General features: G+C 33.3%; 1 protein-coding gene and 1 long non-coding RNA gene across 5 annotated transcripts in view; one reads left to right on the plus strand and one right to left on the minus strand.

Moving 5' to 3' along the window:
• The window catches only part of LOC128985730 (uncharacterized), a 29,469-nt gene extending 10,731 nt beyond the window's left edge, over positions 1-18,738 (minus strand). Inside the window, exons 1-5 of one of the 4 annotated variants that reach the window (XM_054405545.1) lie at positions 18,617-18,738; positions 16,994-17,225; positions 12,113-12,176; positions 9,508-9,615; positions 1,432-1,560 (exon numbers count right to left, since the gene is read on the minus strand). In XM_054405545.1, coding sequence (XP_054261520.1) covers positions 1,432-1,560; positions 9,508-9,615; positions 12,113-12,176; positions 16,994-17,209 — 517 coding nt within the window. In that variant the 5' untranslated portion in view covers positions 17,210-17,225; positions 18,617-18,738. Of the gene's footprint in view, positions 1-1,431; positions 1,561-9,507; positions 9,616-12,112; positions 12,177-16,993; positions 17,229-18,058; positions 18,259-18,593 lie in introns of those variants that run through there. The other 3 variants (XM_054405546.1, XM_054405547.1, XM_054405548.1) reach the window with 3 other exon arrangements.
• LOC128985732 (uncharacterized) overlaps positions 3,809-27,107 on the plus strand; it is a 48,543-nt gene continuing 25,244 nt past the window's right edge. The window contains exons 1-2 of the long non-coding RNA XR_008490068.1: positions 3,809-3,906; positions 9,184-9,276. This is a non-coding gene — a long non-coding RNA (uncharacterized LOC128985732). The remainder of the gene's footprint in view (positions 3,907-9,183; positions 9,277-27,107) is intronic.

The raw sequence follows: 27,107 nt of genomic DNA on the forward strand, positions 1-27,107 counted from the left end.
TTTTTTATTTACGAATGTTAGTTAAGCCTACTAATTTTTTTCTTGCTATTGTGGTTCATTTTATGATATATTTCTGAAGTATATGTAAAGGCTTGTTTCTGTATACAAACAATTTTTTTGTACACTTTAATATATAAGTTTGTTTGTGTTTACAATATTCTGTTCTTTCATTTTCTTATTCTATTAATATTATGAAAAAAATTATGTAATATATTTCTCAAGTATAAGGTTCTTTTGTGTGTATACGACACATTTTTTATATACTGTGCTGTTATATAGTATTTTGTTTGTGTTTACAATGTAATTTTATTGCATTTTCTTATTATGTAAATAAAAATTATGCAACCTAAACGCTTTATTGTCCAAACAACATGTCATAATGTAATATATTTGTTAGTTTGTGTTTATAATAATGTTTTATTGCATTTTCATCCTGGATACATTTTGTGGGAAAACATTTCTGATGTAACCTATGCACTATTCTAAAACATGTTTTGCCTTAAAGTATTAGGCCTATATCATATAATTAAGTTTATACATAATTAAAGTTGTTTTTTACAGAACTGTAATGCTGAAATTTTTAATTAATCCCGATTTTTACACTTTTTAAACAAACATTGTGTTTTACCTCGCATGTTAGTTCGTTTTTATTTGGATACTACTGTGGTGGGAATTAGCATCGCAAGGTAAAAAAATTGATTTTTTCCAGTAACCTTTAACTATTTTAGAATGTTACTTCAAGGAAAAACACGTGCGTGGTTGCAGGATTAAATGAAGACAGAAAAAGATGTAATGTAGGCCTAGTGTGTGGACGCAGGGCATGCCGCATGGAGGTGGAGGACAGTGGCACTAGCTAGCAGAGCTCAGTAGTCAGTAGACGAGTGTGTTGTGTTGTGTGTGAGAGGGAGGGAGTGAGAAAGAGAGAGAGAGCTAGAGCCACGACGGTGGTGGGTTGGGGGGGAGGAGGGTTGGCCGACACGTCACTCTTGCGTTGTGCTCTGCCGCACTATTTTCTATATCTCTGTTGCGCGACCAATGTCTGTCTGTCTGTCTGTTCGATTCTAAAACGAGAAGGGGTGTGGATGCCTCTTAAGTGTTTTGAGAGAGCTTTGCCTGTCAATCGTAGGCAGCGCCACCAGCGTTGCTATGCTGAGTGCATGGCAACGCTGGTGGCGCTGCCTACGATTGACAGGCAAAGTTCTCTCAAAACACTTAATGCTTTTTACCACGCGGTTGGCATTCTGGGTTATAGTAATATGTTTTCTGTGATCTTGCTCGCAACATTAAATGCGAGAGCAGTCGCAAAACTGATTGACAGATACACAATGCAATTTTATTTGTCATACAGAAAACTCACACAATATCTTGTCCTTGAAGACTTAGGTTTACAATAAAATTTTTATATGCCTGAGTGCCTGAGTGATGACCGACCTGTACTGAAGCAATCAGGACAAGTAGGAACATTGAAGCTGCCTTCCTTGCTCCAATGTATTGAAGAATACACCGTAAATCTCTTACAACCGTCGTTGCAATGACCACTGATCAGATCTATAGAATATTCTGCAACAAAAAATACAGTAGTTAAGTAACAGTGGTGTTAAATTTATATTGGTCTATGCTTAAGAGCTATACCACGCTATACACATGTGTTACTTATGAACAAATATCAAAGGTTTTATGGAAACAGCGATGAAAATCAAAACCCATTTCCATTCATTGCTGTAAACTGCTCCCATTTTTAGCGCTTGAATTTGCCTAAATAGAATGTTCCTAATAAGTTTAACCAACACATTAATAAAAGACGTACATTGTTATTCATAATTTGAAGGAAAGTTTGTATCAAAGAAGTCTTATATATATATAAAACACCCTGACTGAAAAAGATGTATTGTACTAATAACCTGTAACTACTACTGTAACTAATAATGTACTAATAACCTGATGATGAAGTTAGGCTAAGAATTGTAAATTTCCTTTTTTAGCGAATTTCCCTATAGGGAAGTAGCTGTTAGCGTAGGTAAGACCGAGGCCCGGGACCGATATAATTTTTAATTTTTATGTCCCTAGAAGCCAAAAACACAATTTGTTCAAATATATATATATACTGTATATATATATGATAAAATGAATTTATTTCCATTGAATTTGAATTTGGAAATTGACTGGCCACTTTTGAAGTAGTGCAGCCAGTTAGAACAAATATATACAACAAATTATAACATATTTTGAGTCTAGCATCATGCATTAAAAACTCTCATGCCGCCATTTTGGTATCTGCTAAATACATATATTAAAATATAAATAAATAACAATGTAAATGTTGTGAATTATACAAGCACAATTAAATAACTTTAATTGTAAACAATAAATAAAAATAATTTTAGGTAATTAATAACAAAACAACAATAATTATAGGCAATAAATAATACAACAACAATAATTGTGGAAACTTAACAAAAGGTAGAAAGTCATTTCATTCTTACATGCAACTATTGACCTACATTTGCCTTTGGTACCATATCTATGAGATAACATTGCTTAAATTATCTATGTTTTGCTGTGCAGTAAGCCAGAGATTCAATTGTTTAGAGAATGAGTTTAAATTTGCAAGATTTTTAATGTTTGAAGGAACTTGATTAGAACACTTTGGTCCTAAATACTCAAAGGAATGGCGAAAAATTGATTTATTGACTTTGGGTAGTCTAAAATTATTTTGACGTACATACCTAGTATTGTAATACACATTGTCACTAACCACATTTTCACTCCTTATAAAAAATAATCTCTGGACCTTAAAAACAAGCTTGCAAAATGTTCTTAAGTCGCACAACCTACAACTAATAGAAACCTCTTACACCAGAATTACCCCACTCTAAAAAAACTGCATCGATGGATGTGCTACTAATATCAACCCCCGCCAAATATCAGCCTCCACATGTCACAATAACCTCTTCGACCATGAATCCATCATCTGCAAGCTATCTAATTTCCTACCTCACCTTGACCCACCCATAAAAAGAATGACCAGATCTATTACAAATCAAAACCTAGAAAAACTAAGAGAAAACTTAAAAAAAAGAACCTGGGAAGAAGTACTACACTGCCATCCCGTATAAGGAAATTACAATAATCTTGTAAGGATAATTCAAATGGAAATGGATGAAACTATGCTTAAGACCTCCAAAACCTTTAGGCCTACAGACAAATCAAATGCTATTTTCTGGGACGACAACCTACAAAAGCTTCAAAACAGCCTGACACATGCACAGAACAAATACACTTCTACTGGCCTCGATGCTGACAAGCAAACTTACACCACCCTCAAACGATTATATGACCTAAATGTAAAAAAGAAAAAATCTGAACACACCATGGATAAAATTCAACAGGCACCTAATAAAAGTAAAGAGATCTGGACAACTATAAATAGAGAACGAAAAAAGACAAAGACTTCCTTCCAGTCAAATATTATATTTGATACATATATTGACAAGCTACAAATCAAAGTAGTATCAATTAAGAAGAACAAAACAAACTTAAATACAGGTGGCACTGGAGAGATGAAGATACTTCATCCCCTTCATACCACCTTCATATCATGACACCTCATGATTCAGTCAGTTTTATTTAGTCAGTGACAGTGATAAGAGAGTGCTGGCCAGCCTTTACAGTTTCAATAAGTTTTATCACTTATTATTCAATTTTAATAATTTGATCAACATGACTAGTTTTTACTATTGTGATAGTATACATTGATATTTGACTAGTTATGACTAGTTTTTACTATTGTGATAGTATACATTGATATTTGAATAGCATGCATTGATGATGTGGTTGCATACAATGACCTGACGATGTTCTAAGGAACGGAACTAGTTGTCATACTAGCAACTGTGGTTGGATAAGGTAATTCTTCTATTTTATCGATTTTGAATAGGTTTAATATTTAATTGCTTATAAAGAGGGAAAGAAGATTATGTTTTGAATTTGTTTAACATTATACGTAAAAAGTAGTTTTTCGTGGTTCTCAGTTTATCTATCAAATATTTATAAGTTCCGCCTCAACATATTAATCCATATTGTAATCTAGAGTTTATTAATGAAAAATACAGTGAAAAAAAAAACTTTCTAACGGTTAGCAATCGCAGACTATCAAATTACATGAAGCAGAATGATAAGTGAGAGGAAAAGGTATTTCAAAACCTGAAAGATCAAAATTGACATACTTTATTCTGTTTTTGAGGCATCATTGTCTTAACAACAAGAGATCGTGATTGATTGACTCACCAAGTATTACAGAATCTTTGTTGCAGTAAAATATTGCTATGTTGTCCGCAAAAGCACTGACATCCCCCTTAAAATTAAGTTCCAATAAATCATTTATAAATACTAGAAATAAAATACCAGAGGTCACTGATCCTTGCGGGAACACCTGACTCAACTGTTTTCGAAGAGCTGTAATGATTTAAACATTTTACTTTTTGTTTCCTTCCTATTAAGAACTTCTGAACCAACACATCGCAGTTCCCCTAATACCCAACGCTTCAAGACATACAAACGGTAAACCGGACATATCGGTTTTCGGTTTTTTCATGGTCTACTAAATCAAATGCTTTTTTGAAATCAATAAAAAGTCCTGATATTTTACAATTTGAGTTAGACTATTTAATATTTGTTCTGTGACATTTAATAAAGCATCGTCAGTTGATTTACCCCTTACAAAACCAATTTGATTACTGCCAAATTAATATACATCCGTGAATGCGATAACTTGAGTAATATTTGTCCGATTTTTATGAAATTTGGCTTGAAGGTGTAGGGCGGGTTAAACTTGAATGAGTTCGCGAACCAGCATGATCGGACCATGGGAACGGGGTCTTGTGGGGTAAAAATTGGGTTTTCTTATTTTTGACCCCTCAAAACCTAAAATTTGCCAATTTCTCTCTAAACCATTTTAAAGAGCTTATAAAAAACAAATAATTTAGTATATTGAAGTGTCCTTCAACCGTTATTGGTTAAGGAGAAAAAAAAAATTGTAATTCAATTTTCCATGTTGTTCTTATGGAGAAGAAGATGTAGTTTGATCGTTTATGGATATATTTTGATCAAACTTGACAAATTTCCCTGTAGCAGCAAGATTAGGTACTTGTTAAACATAATGTTAATTAAATATATTTCAAGATTTGATTAAAAATCTAATCAGGTGAATGGAAATTCGCTTAGTCTGCAGGTTTGCTGCAGCTGGGATATTTTGTTTATTTTATTGTTATTCAGGAGTACATTTTCGCAGAGAGCATCCAATATATTATCGGTTGTAATGGTCACATTTTTGTAAGGGGTACGTTTTCATTATTCCCATTCACGGACGGTCCGAGCGCTTCGGTTATGTCACGACTACAACAATAAACGTCGTAAAACACATGTCCAGCGTCTTAGTTCGGGACTCGGCCGCCCCCACCTCAGAGCGCTGACTTAGCGGTGGTGGGGTAGAGAAGAGACCGGCCGGACATTGAACAAGTCTTAAGATAATTGACGTCGAGCGAGAGGTTTGCGCACACCAGTCACCCCTGGGCTGTGCATCAAATCCACTAAACGTATCTGGACAAAGGCACGCGTAACTTCTATGATACGTAAGTACACCGTTATAGCTAGCGTATACGTCGCTGTGCTGACACCGTGTTGTTGTGCGACATAGTGGTGATGATCAGTGTTCGGTGCGTCGGTGTGCCGACGTACACAGTGGTGTACTCGTGTACTGGTAGATCGACGCAATAGTCTTCCAAAGGCCGAAAAGTAGTAGCAAGCGACAGTTAAGCGTGAGAACCCAGGACTTCTCGAGCTGTCCGAGCGAACGGAGGTAAGTTTAGGCTAGGTGACCCTAACCCTAACTAAACACCTCATCCATATATGTCAGTTATAACTCAGTTCAATTAGCTTCAATAATTTTTTCCCAATGTAAACTTTGGAATGAATTATTTCATAGTCTGTTTACGGGTTTTTATTTTTCCATTTTAACCCCTTAACCGCCACGCACGAGATATGCCGGGCGATACTAGTTTTCAGAGCAACCGCCACGCACGAGTTATCTCGTGTTGACGTAATCAGCTGTTGTGTTTTATTTTTAACAGCTCACTTCCCGCCTTATCTCTGATATACGTACGTAAACAAGTTGTTGACAGTGCTGCTTGACTAGTGCTGCAATCTGGTGGATTTTAGTGGTATTATAGGTCAGTAATGGTCCCGATCAGTTCCGTTCGTAGTTTCAGTAAAACTCGTACTTGCGGAAGCTTACGTAATGCTTACGTACATTATGCATGTCATTATAATTGTGATTTTTGGTGGTTATTTACTTGATAGTGTTGAATGAGTAGTAAATATTAGTCGTAATGGCTGGTGACATGCTTGAGGATGATGATTTATTAGAGTTGTAGACTTTATTGTAGGCCTAATTTTTATTATAGGCCTAACTCAAGAAACCCCCGAACCCCCCCCCCAATCTCAAATTTTAGTATTGTTAAAGCTTAATGTTTTTGAAGATGTCTACAAACAATATTGATAACTATTTTCTTAAAAAAAAACAACTGGTACAATTTTTTAAATCACAAGTAAAAATCGTCAAAAAACGGCAAAAATAAGTGGCAATGGCGGATTTTGACTAGGCTACTTAGACGGCGGTTAAGGGGTTAAACGTACGAATAAAAAAACCAAGGATAAGAAATAAAAGCAATACGAGGGTCAAACATTATGTAAACAACACACTACAAAAGTTTTTTCCACGCCAAACCTGTTGCCACAAACTACAATGAACAATCAGGTATCCATAGAATTAAATGACGCTGCCCAAAGTAATACATGGGCCAAAGGGAAGATCTTTCGAACAAAGATTTAAAGAACATATACCTAAAAGATCACAACATCAGCAATCCAGTTATGCCAAAACATTTAATATCGGAACCACACAACTACACACATATTGATAAGAACATGGAAATAGTTTAAAAAGTATTACCAAAAAGGTTTAAGCTTGATATTAAAGAGGAATTCAAGTTAAAAAACTCAACCTATGTAACATTTTAAATTATCAGACTTCTTTTCAGTCAAACATTATATTATTTGATACATATATTGACAAGGTTAAATTAAAGAAGTATAATATAAGAAGAACTAAAGAAACTGAAATACAGGTGGCACTGGTGTGAAGAAGAAACATCATGATTCATTCATTCAGTCATTTTTACTAAGTCATTGGCAGTGAAAAGACAGTGCTGGCCATGTATGTGCAGTTTTTAGCGAATTTCCCTATAGGGAAGTAGCTATTACCGTAGGTGGCATGGTAAGACCTAGACCCGGGACCGATTTACTTTTTCATTTTGATGTCCCCAGAGGCCAAAAACGCCATTCGTTCAAATTTTTATATATGTATATATATATAGACTTATATATATATATATATATATATATATATATATATATATATACGTCCGTGAACGCGATAACTTGAGTAATTTTTGTCCGATTTTGATGAAATTTGGTTTAAAGGTGTAAAGCGGGATAAACTTGAATGAATGAGTTCACGAACCAGCACGATCGGACCATGGGAACGGGGCTTTACGGGGGGTTTTATGGGGTAAAAATTGGTTTTTCTCACTTTTGACCCTCAAAATACAAAATTTCCCGATTTCTCTCTAGACCTTTTTAAAGAGCTTAAAAAAACAAATAATTTAGTATATAAAAGTATTTTTGTTCGATTATTAGTAACGAAGAAAATTAAAATAAACGGTATCAGCATTCTGACACATACTTTCTCCCATAAGTTTGTCAACAACCTTTATTATGTGTAAGCGGGGAGAGTAAATATACGGAAATGGAATTTGTACAATTTTGTTCAGAATTTAAAGGACTATAACATACTAAATTTTTATCAAACTCGTTAAACTTTTAAATTTTTATCAAAATTGTTCGGGCCATTTTTGGAAAAATCCGATTTTTCCGTTAATTTATGGGGTTTTTATAGGAAAATAACATAATTTAAAATAACTTTTAACCGTAATTTTTACAGAAATGGGATTTGCACAATTTTTTTCAGAATATAAAGGACCATAACATACTAAATTTTTATCAAAATCGTTTTGGGCCGTTTTTGGGAAAATTCTATTTTTCCGTTATTTTATGGGGATTTATGGGAAAATCCCCATTAAAATCCAAATTTCTAAAAAATTGAAAAAACTATCAAAATTGTAATGACCATAACATACTATGTTGAATAAAAACAGGATTATTTTATGGGGTTTTTATGGGAAAATAACATAATTTACCATAACTTTTGAACCGTAATTTTTAGAGAAATGGGATTTTCACCAGTTTGTTTAGAATTTAAAGGGCTACAACATACTAAATTTTTATCAAAATCGTTCGGGCCATTTTTGAGAAAATTTGATTTTTCCGGTTTTTTATGGGTTTTTATGGGAAAATCCCCATTAAAAATCAAAATTTCAAAAAAAATGAAAAAAACGCCTGGAGATACCATGGATTAGAAATTACATACCAAATTTCATCGAAATCGGACCACAGGTGTAGTCTCTAGCTCTGTACACATCCAGACACACAGACACACACACACACACACACAGACATCACTTCGAAAACCACTTTTTTGGGTCCAGGGGGACCCAAAACGAATATATCCACTCAAAACTCAAACTCGAAAATTTTGACGAAAACAATACTTTCTCCATATACTATGGTATAGGGGGAGAAAGTAAAAATTGTAAATTTAAAATTCCCATGTTATTCTTATGGAGAATATTGTCAAATGTTGTAGTTTGCTTGTTTATGGATATATTTTGATCAAACTTGGCAAATTTATTTATTTTTCACTAAGCTATCAATATTTTACTCAAAAAGACACTTTATTAGTTTCCTTGTAGCAGCAAACCTAGGTTAAACCGAATGTTATTCAAATATATTTACCGGTAACTGAAAATCAATTCAGACAAATGGAAATTCGCTTAGTCGGCAGGTTTGCTGCGGCGGGGGTATTATTCCATTTTAATTATTTTTATCAACATAACAAGTTTTAATTATTGTGATTGTGACATTTTTTTAAAGCATCTAATGACATACCATTAATACATTGATGATGTGGTTGCATACACAATGACCTGATCTAATTATTATTCTCAGGAAGGAAACTAGTCATCATACCAACAACTGTGGTTGAATAAGGTCTGCTGGGGTCTCTGAGTCTCTCAAGGTGTGACTTCATTTGATACAATGGTAAGTGATCAGCTCAAAAAATCTGAAGCTTAACGTAGCGTTACAGAACACACGGCAATGTGGCATGGCTTTAATCAGGTGGATACGTACCGTACTTAAGTTGCAAAAACATTGTGCAACTTTTAATTCACATACGAATTAGGTATATCTATGCCATAAAGCTAGGCTATGTGCAACTAAAATCATATTTCATCATTAATCATAGTTTTTATTTTGACAAGAGCTACTTACTTGGTAAGTTAGGTTTAACTTCGAGCAAGAAAGCATGGATCCTGTACTTCATTGAATATGCAAGATTGGTCTCATTAGTCCTGGGAAGAGAAACAAATTCGTGAATAGCTGCAAAAGAAATAAAAATACAGTAATAAATTCATAGGGCGTGCATTATAAAATGTTATAAATAGTTTAGAATTGACTACTGTATTGCTTATAGAGCATTGTGAGATAATTTACAGGATATCAAAGCCTGTAAACATATCGTGCTCCTTGGTATTTAAGAAATTCCTTAAGCTTGTTCACTGATTTATTTTATATTTCATGCATCAAAAAAACCTAGAAACTGGTTTGTACAATGATGTCAATGAAGTACAAACCAGATTAGAGAGGGGAAGGCACAAGTAATCTGGGCATTTTAAATCAAGGTTAAAACTATGGAAGTCATATTAAGTATACTCCCTCTTATCCGGACTCCTCGGGACTGAGGCCAGTACGGATAACGGTTTTTCTGGTTAAACCGACGTCCCCAAAATCTCGTTAAAACGGACCATTTAAATGCATACTCTATACAGTACCTATTTGACTTAAAATTAGGAGAGAATTGCATTTAGACACCTAATCACTGGTCTCAAATCTTTCCCACAAGAACAGTCGTTTCAGTACCGCCCACTTCCTGCCGATCTAGTCCGGTTAAACTGATGTGCTGATACAAATTATACGGATAAAGAGATGTCACTTCTACTGAGTGTAGTCCGGTTAAACCGATGTCCGGTTAAAAGGTGTTCGGATAAGAGAGAGTCTACTATGTGGCAGTGAAGAACGTACGTTGTGCAGCCCCCCCCCCCCCCTAAACAAATCATCACTACTATGTTTTACTCGTTTATCTCAGGAAAAGTGTGGCAAAATCCAAAAACTCTCAAGGACATTTTTTCATCACCTCCCTCTGCCAATGTAACATCATCTTTGTTTTCCATGATCGGTGCAAAATCTTGAATATCTCCTGCATTGATGTAGACATGATTATTGTTTCCCACGGTCATTGAAACTCGTCAATCGTCATCGTTTTCCGAGATCGTGGCATCATCATGTACATAATCCGCGGCTTTGAACACATCATAATCTTCTCCTGCGGTCACGGAAACAATGCAACCTTTTACTACGATAGGGGCAAAATCAAGAATATCTTCTACGGTGCTGTAGACATCATCTTTGTTTCCGCGAGGAGGTCAAGGAAACAATGTCATCCTTTTCCCGTAATTTCGGCAAAATTATAATTATCTTATTCGATATTAAAGACATCATATATGTCTCACCACAATCACGGAAACTACGTAACGTTTTTTCCCCGTTGCAGTGAGTGGTGGCAGTCGGACCTCAGCGGCACTTGACTCCCCCCCCCCCCCGCACTGCTATAAAAATAGCCATAAGTGCATTTAAAATTGTTTTTATTTAGACTTAATTGTCATTTTCAAAATATTTATTAAATTTCTGATAGTAATATTATACATTCATTGAGATGAAACATCTTTATAAGCCTTTATTCTGCAATGGAAGTTTGAATTTGTGATTTTTAAGAAAAATGAAAAATATTTTACAGAGGTTTTTCCATGTTAAACTGGACTATAATGAGTGTCAAATAATACTAAAACTTCTTCAGTTAATAACCTTTACAATGATGTATAAAAACCCACTGTTTCTTTGCTTTTTCATTCTTAAATTTAAGAGTCTCTCTTGAAAACATGGAATGGCAAAAATTGCATTACTTTAAAATAACATGTATTTGCTTAAATAATATGGCAATAACTGCATTACAAATTATGTCTGAATAGGGTTTATTGTAATTTTTAAAATCCTTGTGAGATTTATTATAAGAATATTAAAGATCTATTAGGATTAACATCGATATTATATCGAACTGGTGTGGAGTATTTGTTTATTTATCTTTGAGTTGACTCTTTAAGATCATCGAAAATTATGACTGTTATTCGTTTTGAAATTAGGCCTGCAATATTTTGCAATTGCTTGAATTCGAGCAACAGGTGCACTAGTCTGTACTATTACTGTTGGAAATTTAATGGTAGTTCTGAAAATGACATATTACATTCTTAATAAAAACTAGTTTTATGTACTTATGGCCATTTTATGAAAGTAAATACAAATATTTTGAAAAAGCTTAATTTGTCTGTTATTCTGTTATTCCCTACCTGTAAGGGTATGGAAATCTAAATTACTGTCATTCTATCACCAATAGTATGTAGTTTAAGACATAAAAATTGTTAACACTAACTTCGTTCCACCCTGTATAACCACAATACAACGTTGGTGTATGTAGTAAGAGACACATCATGAAATTGATCCTGAAATAATAGAAACATTCTGTCGACATTCTTGATTATGTGTCACCGGACATGAACTAGTCACGAAGAATGAGCTTCAAAATTTATATTGTGATAAGAAGTCTACTTGTGATGGTTATAGTCTACGATAATAGACTGCAGAATATTTGATTGTTTTTATAATAGCTGTCCAGTGGTTTTAATTCTTTTTCTTACTGATACAAACATTTTACAGTGCTATGAGTCCTAACAAGATAAATGCTAGCTAAATAACTTTTAACTACCTTCCTCTTCCGTGTCAAGATCCTCTTGAGGGTTCACCATAGAGTGTTGGTCAAGCCAACTAACCTGTTCAAAAAACATGTACTGTATTAGTTCCATATAAAATTAGCTTTTATAAAATTAGTATAGGTTAGCTATTTATGTTTATGAATTAAACATAGGTACAGGGGAGCACAGAGCGGGGTAGAGTGGGACGATTGCGCCACTGGATTTTTGGGGGGGAATTTTTTGGGGGGTTTTTTCTGCTACCTGTCATAATAAATATATAATTTTGTATATAAGCAGCCCGAAAAAACGTAATTCTAAGTAGCTCACTATCAACACCAACAACATTTTGGTATTAATAATTAAGATTATTTCTAAAAATGGTAAAAACACACCTTGTCAGACAATCCTTAACATGTACGCAAGTGTCAAATTTTACTTGCTACATATGTTTTGGCTGTTCCTGAACTCTACCAAATTTTTGGCAAGACTTGTTGATGAACAGGTGCTTGCTTCCTGACATTGTTTGATATATGTTTTACTTATTGTTCTCATATTTGAAGTTTGAACAGATTGTAAAATAAATTCTGATTAAAAAAAAAAATTTTCAAGCTATCAAAGACATTTAAAATAAATAAGGAAATCATATATTATGTATTCAACCCAAATTCAAAACATGCAAACAATATATAAAAAGGACCGCAAAAAAAAAAATGTTCAACAATTTTTGTGGGTTAACATATTTGATTGTTGGGCAGGACTGGAAGTAAACTGAATCAGATTATGACGGACCGGCTTTGTCTCTGGATTGTCGTCTGCATTTTCAACAGCTGATATTGGACTATTAACCCTCCAAGTGTCTCTAGTTTTGGTTTTAATGTTCGCCTATTTATTGCGCAATCGCAGGGTTTTATTAAAATGTATCTTAGAAACTTAAAAAGAAATGCAAAGTATACTGTTTTATATATCATTTTGTTTGGAAAATTATGGGCTTCAATGTAACATATAAAACATTACAAAAAAAATGTTCAACAATTTTTGTGGGTTAACATTTTTCAAAAATTATAAAATAAATAAAAAAAAATTATGTTTGTGCTCAATAAATTGTTATAATTTATAGGTCTACAAATATTTTAAAATAGCCACTTTGTTCAGAATTTTATGAGGATTCCAAAAATATAATAATATAAGGAAGTAGGTTTGCAAATAAATAGGCTAAGTTATGGGCAAAAAACAGATTTTGGTACATAGCGTTTAGCTAAGAATGCATAGCCTAACCATAGCTAGGAATCTGGATGATAATTTACATCAATATCACTACCTACTTCTTCAGGATCATCAACCAGCCCTTCAAAATCACTTAAATCTTCTTATAATGCACTACGTATATCACTACTTTTGATTTTTAACACTAAAACAATGATAAACGTAATAAAAAACATCAGTCATCAGTGTGAGGTTAACCAAGCTGTTTACAAATACGCACATCAGCTGTCTGCTACAATATTATCGGAACTAAATTGAAAAGCGTATAGAAACAGACATCAGGAGAAAGCTCTGAATCTGCTGAAAAAAACGATACCTAACTCGATCCTGTTCAATCCGATTCAGTCAGTCCCAGAGCCGTCGCCGTAAACAGTGTTTGTGAGTCGCAAAAGCGACACATAACACTACAGCGGATGTGTTATGAGTCGCTTTTACAACACATAATGCTCGGAGGGTTAACTATTGACTGAGAAGAAACTTGAAAATATAATGGGATTCATAATTAATTGAGTGTTTTCATTCAAAATTTGTGTGCTGTCCCTAGTTTTTATGTCTTTATATATTTCAAACTCTTCCAAAGTATTTGTGATGTGGAAAGCAAATAGACCTCTTGTCGGGAATTTTTGATTTTGAGTTATACAGTATATATATTTTAATTCCTTATTAACTCTTTCCACTCGGATTAGTTGACACCTCGTTGTCCCATACGCTTGCTTTTTGTAATGCAAAAAACATGTTTTGGGTTTTGTGTACATATACAGACTAAAATAAATTATTTGTTGTACTTGAGGGCTTGATTCTTATTCAGCATAAAATATACACAAGTAAAACATAATATCACAATATATAAAAAAAAAAATTTTTGTCATTATATAAAATAAGCAAAATAAAATGTACAAAATAATTTGTTGGGGGGCTTTTTAAAAAACGTTTTAAAACACATTTTCAGGATTTGTAAAACACTTTATCAACATTACTTAACTAGTTGCCAATTCAAATCAGCCATTACAAGAAGGGTTAAAAAAGTATATTTTTAATGAAATTTTTTTTAACATTGATTTTTTGGTGATTTTGGTCATTATGGTTACTATTGTCACTTCTATATTCTTTACTCCACAGCTGACTAAATAACTTATAATAAGAAATTACAGACCTTAGCAAAAATTATCAAGAAAAATTAGAATATCATCCGAACAGTCTTGCTGTTAATCTGCTGGACAATAGTCAGCGCATTACCAGATTAAAAAGTGTTGTGCATGTGCTGGACCTAAGCTACAGATTTCTGTAAATGTTTAAATGACTGATCAAATTTTTGGCAAGACTTGTTGATGAACAGGTGCTTGCTTCCTGACATTGTTTGATATATGTTTTACTTATTGTTCTCATATTTGAAGTTTGAACAGATTGTAAAATAAATTCTGATTAAAAAAAAAAATTTTCAAGCTATCAAAGACATTTAAAATAAATAAGGAAATCATATATTATGTATTCAACCCAAATTCAAAACATGCAAACAATATATAAAAAGGACCGCAAAATTTGTGAGATATTTTGTTCTCCGTAAACTGAACTTGTTGTAGTTCTCTAAATTCCCACTAGAATAAAAGACAATAATTTTTTTATTAAAGTCTGTTTATAAAATGAATATAAAAAATGGTACCTCTTGTCGTTATGGCAAAATAACATTGAGCGACAAGAGGTACCTTTTCTCAGACCGTGCAGAGGCTAACAAAATGATTTATTTCGACCTTTTATATCTTCAATTTGATATTTTAACCGATACTGTCCTGTTCTATGTTAAATGAGGTATAACAATTGATAAAAAAACCACATTTCAATATTTTTTACCTTAATTACTTATATCGGCCATACAGAAAATTTTGCATTGCCAAAAAGAGGTCCCTTTTAGCTTTCCACATCACATTTAATAAATTTCCTTTCCCGCAGTAATGTAGAATGTAGAGACCATATCTTTATATCCAGTTATTATCGTCAATAATTTTGAATGGAAAACTCTATTATGAAACCCATATATTTTCAACACTCTCCTCCGTCACTACAATTTGACTCCAATACCAGCTTTTGATAACACAGACGACAATTCAGAGACCACGGTCTGTTATAACCTGATTCAGTTTACTTTTACCTCCAGTCCTGCCCGCGGCAATGTATAAACGTGAATTGATAGGCCTATCCGTAATCTTTTTGTTTTTCGTGTTAAATTTTTGTAGGTAACATATTCTGACCACACTTCCAGAAGTGGATGATTTTGTGAGCCTGACGATACTAGAGTTAAAGAACCACCAAAACATATACAGCTCTAATAAAATTTGACACCTCTGTACATATTAAGGATTGCGTTTCTACCATTATTAGTCATAAAGTCAATCCTGGGGGCTATCAAAATGAATTAGGCCTATAAGATTACTTTGTTATGACAAAGTAATCTTTAACCTATTGTGCTGGTGGTATTTAAGGTATTGTGGGTATTTTACCGGGCGATTTTTGTAAAAGGCAGTCTGGGAGTGGCAGTGACAGATCTAGACAATTCTAGATCAATTCATTTTGAATTTTTGTGACAATTCACAAGGGGCCGGACCAGGGGGTTTTGGTGGGGGGGGGGGGGGGGGTTCGGGAGCACCCCCCGAAAAATTTGTGTAAACTAAGTCTCCAAAATGGCAGTCATTTAATCGAACTCAAACTGTATTTATACATACAGAAGAGTAACTTTGGAAGTAAAATAAAACAATTTTAATGCACATAAAGTAGGTACTGTATTTATTATTTGGCAATAAGTTTGATAAAGTACATAAAAAAACATGTTAAATAACAACAGACAAAAAATTAGTTATTGTACAAAATGCAAAACAATAATACAGTATACAGTTGTATCATCTATACACGGAACTATATTTACTGTGTATAGGCTAATGTTTGTTTAAAGCAAACGTTAGTCAAACTCTTTACTGTAAAAACAAGCTACAGTAACAACAAAAATACTGAATAGGTACAATACTGTACATACAAAAAGTATGTAGAGAGTAATATTTAAAGGGAAAATACATTACTGTACTAACTTAGTGTGATTAAAACACTAAACGAAATGCAACGTAAACACTATCTCAACAACTGCCAGACTACTGACTACAGTAGTCTACTTAGCCAGACACAGGAAGCAAACACAGGAAGTTGGATTTTCACGTCTCGACAGGAATCAAAACACAACTGACTTGCACTGTTAAGGCAAAACTTCAAATTATTGAGGCACATACGATCGAACTTTGACTTATAAAAGGTAAACTTCGAGTTACTGAGGCTCGATGACAGAAAATCCGAGTTACAGAGGTAGAATTTCACTGATCAAAAGTTGTTAAAATTCAAATTATTGAGGTTAGGCTAAATATTTAGAAACTTTGACTTATAAAGGTACCTACTTTTAACATTATGATTAATGTGGATTTCAAGGGGATTTAAAAAAAATTGAGATATTGAGGAATTTGAGATATTAAGGTTCGAGTAATTGAGGTTCTACTGTAATAGGCACCAGTATAGGCTGATTTTAAGCGCCAAATAAGTTTAAGCTATGGAAATTGTTGTTCAATCAAGGATAGGAGTAGGCCTACAACACTTACCACTTTGTTATTACAATCATTAATCCTTATGCTGAGTTCAGATTTACATGCTGAGCCTGCTTGGTTACTATTTGAACTCGAGGCATCTTCTTTTACTGTCTTCTCTTTGTCAGTAGGCCTAACTATTGTCTTTCCTCTTTTTAAAAGTGAAACATTCACAATAGTGCTTGCATCACTAATATCATCAGCTAATGTGTCCGAGGTCCTCTGCGCCATGTTTATAGAGGTAAACCTGCTTTACAGTAAACTTTGATTTAAGAACTTTTTATCAAGCATAAAGAAATAAGCCTACCCTACCTGGAAAATTTTAAGTTTAAGGTTTTAATCTATTGTTCAGCATGATTTCATTCAAATAACTTAGGTTAGGCTTAACTGAAATCACTGATGAGAATAGTTACGATATTAATTCACTTGTAACACCCAAGTTATACGGAATAAAAAAATACCCCGGCCGCAGTAAACCTGCCGTCCAAGCCGAATTTCTATTTGTCTGAATTGATTTTAGTTGAATCTATTTAAATAACATTAGGCTTTACAAGTAACTAGGTTTGCTGCTACAAGGAAACTAATAAGTTAGAATGTGTTTTTTTAGCAAAATAATAGCTTAGTATAAAATAAATCAATTTGCCAAGTTTGATCAAAATATATCCATTTGTGCAAACTAAGCTTACAACATTTTACAATACTGTATTATCCATTAGAATACCTAACATGGAATTATTATTTTACAATTATTGGCCGCACTTTACTTTACGTCCTACACTCATTCAAATAAAATTATCGATCGATCATTTGGTAGGTTTTATCATTAGGTTATGTAAGGTTAACCTATCCTAACTAACCAAACGATATATCAAATGAAACAATCGAATAATCGATATTTTCATTTGAATGAGTGTAGGACGTAAAGTGCAGCCCAATTAATTGAATTTTCTCCGTTACCAATAACCGTACAAAAACACTTTGACATACTATACTACTTGTTTTTTAAGCTCTTTAAAAAGGTTAAGAGGGAAATTTTGTGCTATGGTCTAATGGTCTAAAATGAGAAAAACCAATTTTTACCCCGTAATACCGCGTTCACCTCGGTTCGATCATGCTGGTTCATGAACTCATTCAAGTTTATCCCGCCTTACACAATAAACCAAATCTCACCAAAATCGGACAAAAAGGCTACTCCAGTTATCACGTTCATGGACGTATAGGCTATAGGCCTATATATAAATTAAATACAAATTTGAACGTATTGTGTTTTTGGCCTCTGGGGACACCAAAATGAAAAAATTAAATCGGTCCTAGGTTTTACCGTACCACCTACGGTAATAGCTACTTCCCTTTAGGGAAATTCGCTGAAAAACATAGTAAGTTACCTAGGCCTAGGACTGAATACAATATACAAAATCAATTGTAGTAACAGATTACAATTGAAAATGTCCGACCGTTTTTGGGTTGACTTTGATCATAAATATAACATCTTACAATACAATGAAATCATAACTATTTTAAATTCACTTAGGTTGGAGCGTAACTTGCGAAACTAGGACTAGTCCTAGGCCTAGGCCTGCGGTAAGTTAAGTTAGTTTAATGACTTTAAAGATACCAAAATTAAATTTGTCAACTAGCCTTGAGTTATCTTAACACTTAAAATGAGTTCACTAGTCTAAGTACAAAAATGCAAAATGATAATGAATGGTATACTGTAACTAAATTTTAATTTAACCGAGCCGAACCGGCACAAAAACAAAAACATGTCAAATCAAGTACAGTATGAATGGCATGGCATTTAGTAGGCGGTGCATGGAATCGGCACACGGGAGGGACTAAGGCTAAAGGTGTAGTGACGTCATATCTCTAGTGGCTAATGTCTTCTCTTGAGGCGACACGATTACCGTAACGAAACGCTGTGACTTCAGCAGCGTTCGTGGTATAGTTGGTATCGATTCGGATTGGCGTTCAGGATGTCCTGGGTTCGAATCCCGCTGGCAGTTCTAACCTTTTGTCAACAAATTTTTCATATTAGCAAATTTGGTTGGTTGGGTTAGGTTATGACAGTTCAATTTTATAATACTAAATTTTAAAATTAATTTTATAATTGATTAAAAATTATAAGTAATCATTAATTAGATTTTTATCTTATATAGTTTTTTATCAGCAAGTCTGGTTGGTTAGGTTATAGTGGAAGAATATTAGGAAAATCGACCTAACAAATTCGGACTAAGTGGGACAACTGTGCAAAGTTTCCACTTAGTCCGAATTTGTTAGGTCGAATGGCTTTATTATTCCTAAAATTCTTGGACTATTATGTTATGACAGTTTAAATTTAAAAATTAAAAATTTATTTTATAATTTTAAAACAATATTTTATAATTAAATAGTTAATTTTATAACTAAAAATAAATAAAAAATAATTTAAATTTTTTCAACTTAGCAGTTCTAGCGGAGAACGCTGACACTACAAGATGTGTTAGCCTTAGTCCCTCCCGTGTGCCCCACCGTGGCACTTGTCATGTATGTTAAAGAAGCAAACAAAAAGGAGAGCCCCCGTTCTGCATTCATACGCTAACTCAAACCATGTTCATGTAGCTTTCGACTAACCCTATTCATATTCTGTAGTGTATATAGATACCATGGATTAAATTAAAAACATTTTATCAAAATCTGATTACAGGTGTGGACTGTTTCTCTGAAATATACATCCACACATATACAGACACACATACTCTCTACTTCGATTCGAAACCCACTTTTTTTTGTTCAGTGGTTCAGACGCACCCAAAATCCAAACTCTTTAAATTTTGATGAAAACAATACTTTCTCCATATGTATAGGGTAAAAGGTAACCCTACCAAATACCATTATCCAACCTTTCAACCTTTATCACATTCTGATCGGTGATTACCTTAATAAGCATACAATTTTGTTTACGCCACACTACATTATTTTGACGTACTTCCCACGCAAGCATTTGGTCCAGAAAACAGCTGTTTGCCGCCAGCTTATTCAAATGGGGTTTCATTGCGTAATACTGTTCTGCAATGAGTTTTACCGGACACCAATCAGCTGATTATACTGTATTTAGATGGCAATGATTGGTTATAAAGAAAAACATAACCTCTTTTAGAGGTTATGACTGGTGATGTTTAGTCCTTTAGTTGGTGGAAATATATAAGGATTTTTACGAATTAAGTAGTATGGCGTAAACTATCGTACGTAACTCGTCCAAAATGTGTGTACCGGACTCGTATGGTAATCCCGTACTCGACTTCGTCTCGCACGGGAACGACCACACTCGTCCCACTTATTTTCAGGACTAGTAACGTAATATACTATTACGCCACACTAGATTATTTTGACGAACTTCCCACACAAGGATTTAGTCCAGCTTATTCAAATGGGGTTTCATTGCGTGCTACTGTACTGTAACCAACTACTGTATAATGAGTTTTACCGGACACCAATCAGCTGATTATAGACAACTTTTTATAACAATTTTATTAACCGATCAGCATTACATTGCTATACAGGTTTGGTATAATATAAGAAAGAAAAACAATAACATTGTTAATTATTACTAACATTGTAGAGGTCAGCTATGGCTAGCCCCTCAGGCACTTATTGTCATTGTTTTAGCGGGTCGGACTGTAAAGGCGCTGTCCACCAATGAAACACAAATGAAAAAATGTTTATAATAAAACATCTTGAGGCAATCTGGGTTTTAGTCGGAGTCTCTGGGTTTCAGAAGGTTGGTCTGTGTTATAAAATCCAATGCTGCTGGTTAATGGAAGTTTTGTAAATAATTTTGATATGTAATTTTCTTTGATGAAATCTTCTATAGGTTTTATTCCCAGTTCTAAATGTATTTGATGGGTTCGAACATACCAGGGAATTATCCTTAAAAACTTTATTTAGAAACGTTTGCAGTTTACGAATCGAGCTTGATGACGCAGTTCCCCATACTGGGCAGGCGTACAACAATAATAGTGGATGTAGAAGTGTTTTGTATAGAAGGGTTCCATTCTTAATAGACATACATATTTTTTGTTAATTAAAGGAAACAATTTTGATAATCTTCCATAATGGTTAATTTGTTGCCTTTAAGTTGATTTAATTTTGGAATAAGCCCTTTGAATAAAAGTTTGGATTTAGTATTAATTAATGCGACTCCATTTTTATCTATTATGACTTTAAGTTTACCATCTAATAACTGGTTTAAATCATCAACTGAGATATCTCATTTTGGTAATGTTTTTTTCTCTACTTTGTAATATGTTAAAGTATTTAGAGGTTTTTTAACATTAAATATAGAATTATAACTTTGAAAATCTACTAATCCAATTACATAATCATCATTTAATTCTATGGGAGGAAAGAACACTGACTTTAGCTCTGGCTCTGTACCCGAAAATGTTATAGTAAATGAATCCATTTTTATAAAGAAATATTTTTTATGAATGATAAACATAATATTCCACAAATAGAACTATTTAAATCTTGTAGAATATTTTATAATAGAATATTTTATATCCCTCAAAATATTTAATTACTTCTTTTGGAGGTTGGATTCCAAATGGGTCAAAATAAATTACAATATATCTTTATTTTTACGATATGCTGTCCAATGTGTGCCAGATGAACTGTCTAAATTAACTATTCCGCACTCTTTTACCCTTGGTGTTAGATTTTTTAGCTCGTTTTTTAGGTACACCCCCCGGAAGTGAGGCACGTCTTTTGCGGCCTCTAACAGCTGGTAGTTGTCCATCTTTTTTATTAAATTTTAATCCCATTCCCATTTTTGCTTTTGCCTTCATCAAATTTGTCACGGCATAAGCAGCAGCTCTTTCAGCAAGATTTGCGTCATTCGCCGTTACTCTAGTCCAAGCTAAGTCTGCTAATCTCATGTCTGCTTTGTTCCGAGCAGCGGTATCGGGATTATGGACGCGTTGCAGAAAGTCAACAGTCCCGGAAGGTCAAATAATTTATACCTGTGCCGCTAGGTCAAAAACTACAATGTTTGCAGTGTCTGTAGATCAAAAATCCCAGTAAGTCAAATAGTACAGTCCGAGCTAAAAACGTGGTTCATGTTAAAGCAATTGACTTATTGGGAATTTGACCTAATGCAACAGCAGTTTTAATATAACGAAATAAGATAAAATATAAGTTCAGTTTCGCTGAGTCAACAGTGCCGGAAGGTCAAAAGTATAATCCGTTAAAAACAACGATAGTCCTCTCGACGCATGACTTCAACAATTTCGTGTTTTGGTGTACTTAAAGTTGTGCTAACATTTTGAAAATTGGCACAGAGCTTCTTGGTTAGTCCTACTCGATGACTATTTTGTTGGAACTTTAAACTATTTACCGATCTAATTAATAAAAATTTATATGTATGGTGAAATAGTTTTAAATCGTGATTTCTAACATGAAAAAGTTAGCATGCGAGATTTTTTTTTTTTTTGGGTTAGAGAGGTTTTGTCTGTGGCAAAGTTGTAGCCAAAAGTGTGATGCGTAAAATATACTTTTTTGAATTTTTTTACAATTAGTGGTTCAATAGATAACTTGGGTTGAAGAGGACGGCAAATTTAGCATTTCGCAACGCATGGAAAGAACTACATCGTACGATGCGACTGCTGAGTGGACTTTTAATTTACAGTTCTAAGGACAAGAAAAAGATGAATATACAGATCACCAGTACATTCATATTATTTATAAAAAATCTTTCTGTATTACCAGCTTACATTTTTCACTTATAAGAATACATCATAAACAGGGTGTAAAAAATAAGCGGGGAGATACTTTACCTAGTAATTCCTTGGGTCAAAATAAACAGAAAATCGAGGATAACATTTTTTCCGAAATCGTTTCGTTAACCAGATATCCACCATTTTGTATTTTTTACATACAAATATTTATCTTTGCACTTTTCCAACCGATGTTTATGAAACTTGGTATGTATGTTAAGGTAGGAGAGACCCATGTTATAAAAAAAGATTTATCTCGATTCACCCTAAAATTTCAAAATTTAACACTTAACTACAATATAATATACTTTACTACACCACAATATTTACGTATCACCATAAATCTTTAACAAAATAAAACGTTAACATTTTTAAAATCCATAGTAAATCAATATAATCTTTCTTTTTTGAAAAATATATTTTAAAAAAAGGCGATGGTAAAATAACGACAGGCGAGTTTCGATCTGGGTGTTTCAGGTTTGAATCTAGGAGGATTTAACATTAATTAGGTAACATTAATGTTTAATCCTCCTAGGTTTGAACTGATTGAGAGGAATACATGAAACCGAAGGGGGAGGTAGCAACAAGTGCACTAGTATTTACTAGTGTCCAATTACAATTTGATGGATTTAACCAAAACCTTTTCTATTTCACTTATTTTCAGCTGTTAAATTTCAAACGATACGTTTTAGCGACATCATTAACGTTATTATCATCATCATCGTTTGAGTTTGGGTTTGCGGCAATGCATTTTTATGAATAAAACCTTTAATTTTATACCAAACTTTACCTCTGCTGCTATTAATTGACTGTATGCACTATTAATTAACAGCTGTGTCTAAGGATTATGTCGGCCTTAGTCACAAACAGGACAACAAGATCGCTCCACTCATCCCACACTCATCTCCATTCATACTTGGCTTAAAATGCATACATTTGTATGGTCGCCATTTCAAAGCAACATGGCTACATTATCAATGACAAACGTGGAAAACCTTATACGAGTGTGAGTAAGTCCGAAAACAGAGTAAGTACGAAAACAACTCTAAAAAACAATAAGCAATAAATTGCAAGAACCGTTGCTTATATAATTGGGTATACACACGTATGTACTGACGTGTATACTCCATCGTCTGGTTGATTCAGAATCGTGAAAAAACCCATTTACGTTTTAATAATATATATGATAGTTTGGACAGGTTTCAACCCTTCCGAGGCGTAATACATTTACACAGTTTATATGTAGACTACATTATAACTCATAAAATAGTTCTACAATTAAATGGATCCCCTTTTACAAACGTATATAATTACCAGAAATTTTCAGATCGTCCTTGCGTGTATTTTATGCCACAAATTTTGACGAAAGGCTTTTCATTACATAAACTATACCTATTTACAGTGTTGACCAAACAGTTGGCAAGAAGCATTAATAGATAAGCTATGTACCAAATATGATAATTTTAGCTCTATTCTAATTATGACTAAACACGAAGTAACTAAAAGCGAGTTTTGTTGGTGTAGTAAGCGTTGCAGGAGGTCTACTTTACACTGAATCGACGTTCACTTTTATTGCTTTTGATCTTCCGGCACTGTTGACTCAGCGAAACTGAACTTGTATTTTACCGTATTTCGTTATATTAAAACTGCTGTTGCATTAGGTCAAATTCCCAATAAGTCAATTGCTTTAACATAGACCACGTTTTTAGCTCGGACTGTACTATTTGACTTACTGGGACTTTTGATCTACAGACACTGCAAACATTGTAGTTTTTGACCTAGTGGCACAGGTATAAATTATTTGATCTTCCGGGACTGTTGACTTTCAGCAACATTCCCGGGATTATTCATGTAGAATATGTCATGCTCTTTACAATAAGAGTCTAGTTTATTTTTTGGAGGTACATTTTTAGCTAAATTCTCACGTACATTCGTCCCAGGTCCACAGTATTGATATGATGGTATGTGAAGTGGGAATGGAAGGTTATTTATAAGAGTATTCAATAACCCTCGACCCCTGTAAGGTTTTAGGAATAAACCTTTGCCCTTTTTACATGTTTTCTTATTATCATTTTTTACCATTTTTATTATATAAAAAATGTCTTTTATTCAACAAAAACACAAATTTAGAATAGTACATACTAAGGAAAATAGACCAAAGAAGTTGGGTCTATTTCCTACCAATATTAGATGTGTTATTTGTGGTCCAAGCGGAAGTGGGAAGACGGTTGTAATTTATAATTTAATTGCAAGAAAGGAAGGATTAAAATTTACAAACTTATATTTAATATCTAAATCCTTAGAACAAGAAAAATATAAAAAAATAATTGAAATATTTAGTTTGTGTGACGAAGTGAAATTACACACGTTTACTGACTGTGAAATCACACCAAATGATGTAAAATCACAGTCAGTTGTTGTATTTGATGACATAAATAGTCAAAATATTACACAATTTTTCTCAATGGGTCGACATAAAAATATTAACTGTTTTTACTTGTGTCAATCTTACAGCAAAGTACACAAACATTTACGTGATAATGTAAATTTCCTAATATTATTTAAACAAGATGATTTAAATTTAAAACATGTATATAACAATCATGTTGGTAATGACTTTTCGTTTAACCAATTTAGAAATCTCTGTCATCAATGTTGGGATAAAACTAAATATGGATTTTTTGTAATAGACAAAGAAATGTCAAAGAATAATGGCAAATATAGATCTATGTTTGATCAATTTTATAATGACCAAGAGCAAGGGTGTTGATGCCATCTTCTAGAATAAACCTCTTGTCATCGTCAAACGATAGTACTTTCTTATTCATGGTCAAGGTTTGAAGATGATGATTTGTAGATTTAATTCTTGTCACATTCTCATAGTAATCTTGCCCAGTTGCAAGACAGTTTAAATAATGTTGATGTCTAAGGAGATGTTTAACTGTAGCACCATCAGCTCCTTTAGCTTTTTTGACCTCTAAAGCTTGCTTGTCTTCTTCATATAACCATTTTAGAGGAATGTAAGAGTATAACTTTGGTCTTAAACCACAATATTCATACATAATATGACCATCTAATTCGTCTTTAAACTTTCCAGTGACTTTTTTATTTTTATCAGAGTATAAGAAATGGTCTAGTACTATATCTAGAGGTGATCTTTTTACTATATCTAGAGGTATCAAAATAGTGTAAGTCACATTCTATTTCCTTGTAAAAGTCCTCTGTAACTATAGCATACATTAAAGAATCTGTATCAGTCATTAGAAATCTTTTATTCCTAAATTTTAACATATAATTATAGTGTAAATCATACATTATTACTTTACTAATATCCAAAATGGTCATTCCCAAATATATTGGTTTATTAAACTTTACAACTAATTTATTTAAATGTATAGCATGTAAATTGTTATCAAACTTTTTGCTACAATCAAACCTTGGATTAGTGACGTATTTTGTTAATAGTGACTCATCCTTGAGATATATATCACGAAACATTCGTTGATTCATAATTGTTCGACCAAAGAGACTATTATTTAACAATTTGTAAAAGTCTTTTTCGAAATCATTTTTAGCCCATTTTCGTTTTTCAATATTAAAATTAATATAGGGCACAAGCCATTTTGACTGTCTAAATTTTAAAATTCTGTGGTATTTTGTAACAATCAAACCCAATTCCTCATATTTTTGTAATGCTTTGTAATGTAAAATATATTTAGTTTTGTCATTTAAATTAGGTATTAATTTGCCATTCATTTTCTCTGGTGCTAATGGATAGTCATAATGTAAATCATGTAAGCTTTTATCATATTTTAAATCAACTTCTAAAATGTATTCAAACTCATCATTTTGATTATTTTTGTATATTTTGTAGTCTATCTCATTCGTCCAACAAAATCCATCCATGGGTAGTGACTCGCACATCGCTGTGGAGTATAGCGAGTTACAATCTAAATATATTAAATAGACACTCTCTTGATTGGGGTCATAGTGTTCGCCCATATATTTATTATTGGCTTTAGCGTAACGTGTGGAAATCATACTGACTCCTCCTCTAATCGCACTTTCTATAAACAAATGCATGTCAATCAATTGTAATTTTATACCAGTCATTCTAAGACAGGCCTCCCATGTTAGTCCAGGGAGTGAGTACATATGCACGGGGTCAAGTTTATAATCTTTTAAACACAGGTCTCTAAATGTCTCGAACACATCAGCCAGTAGCAATACATCTGTTTTAAGATATAAATCATGATATTCTTGTAAATTATTTATATTACAATGTGTCCAGACATTTTTAGCATGTTCATATTCAATGGGAGAGATATGTTCTTTAGTTAGAGTACTATAGAATGCTTCAATTGGGGGCAGAGACTCTG

Source organism: Macrosteles quadrilineatus, unplaced genomic scaffold (assembly GCF_028750875.1).
Source record: "Macrosteles quadrilineatus isolate MER2022 unplaced genomic scaffold, UCM_ALF_1.0 Scaffold_2__2_contigs__length_208266976, whole genome shotgun sequence".
Classification (NCBI taxonomy): Eukaryota; Metazoa; Arthropoda; class Insecta; order Hemiptera; family Cicadellidae; genus Macrosteles; species Macrosteles quadrilineatus.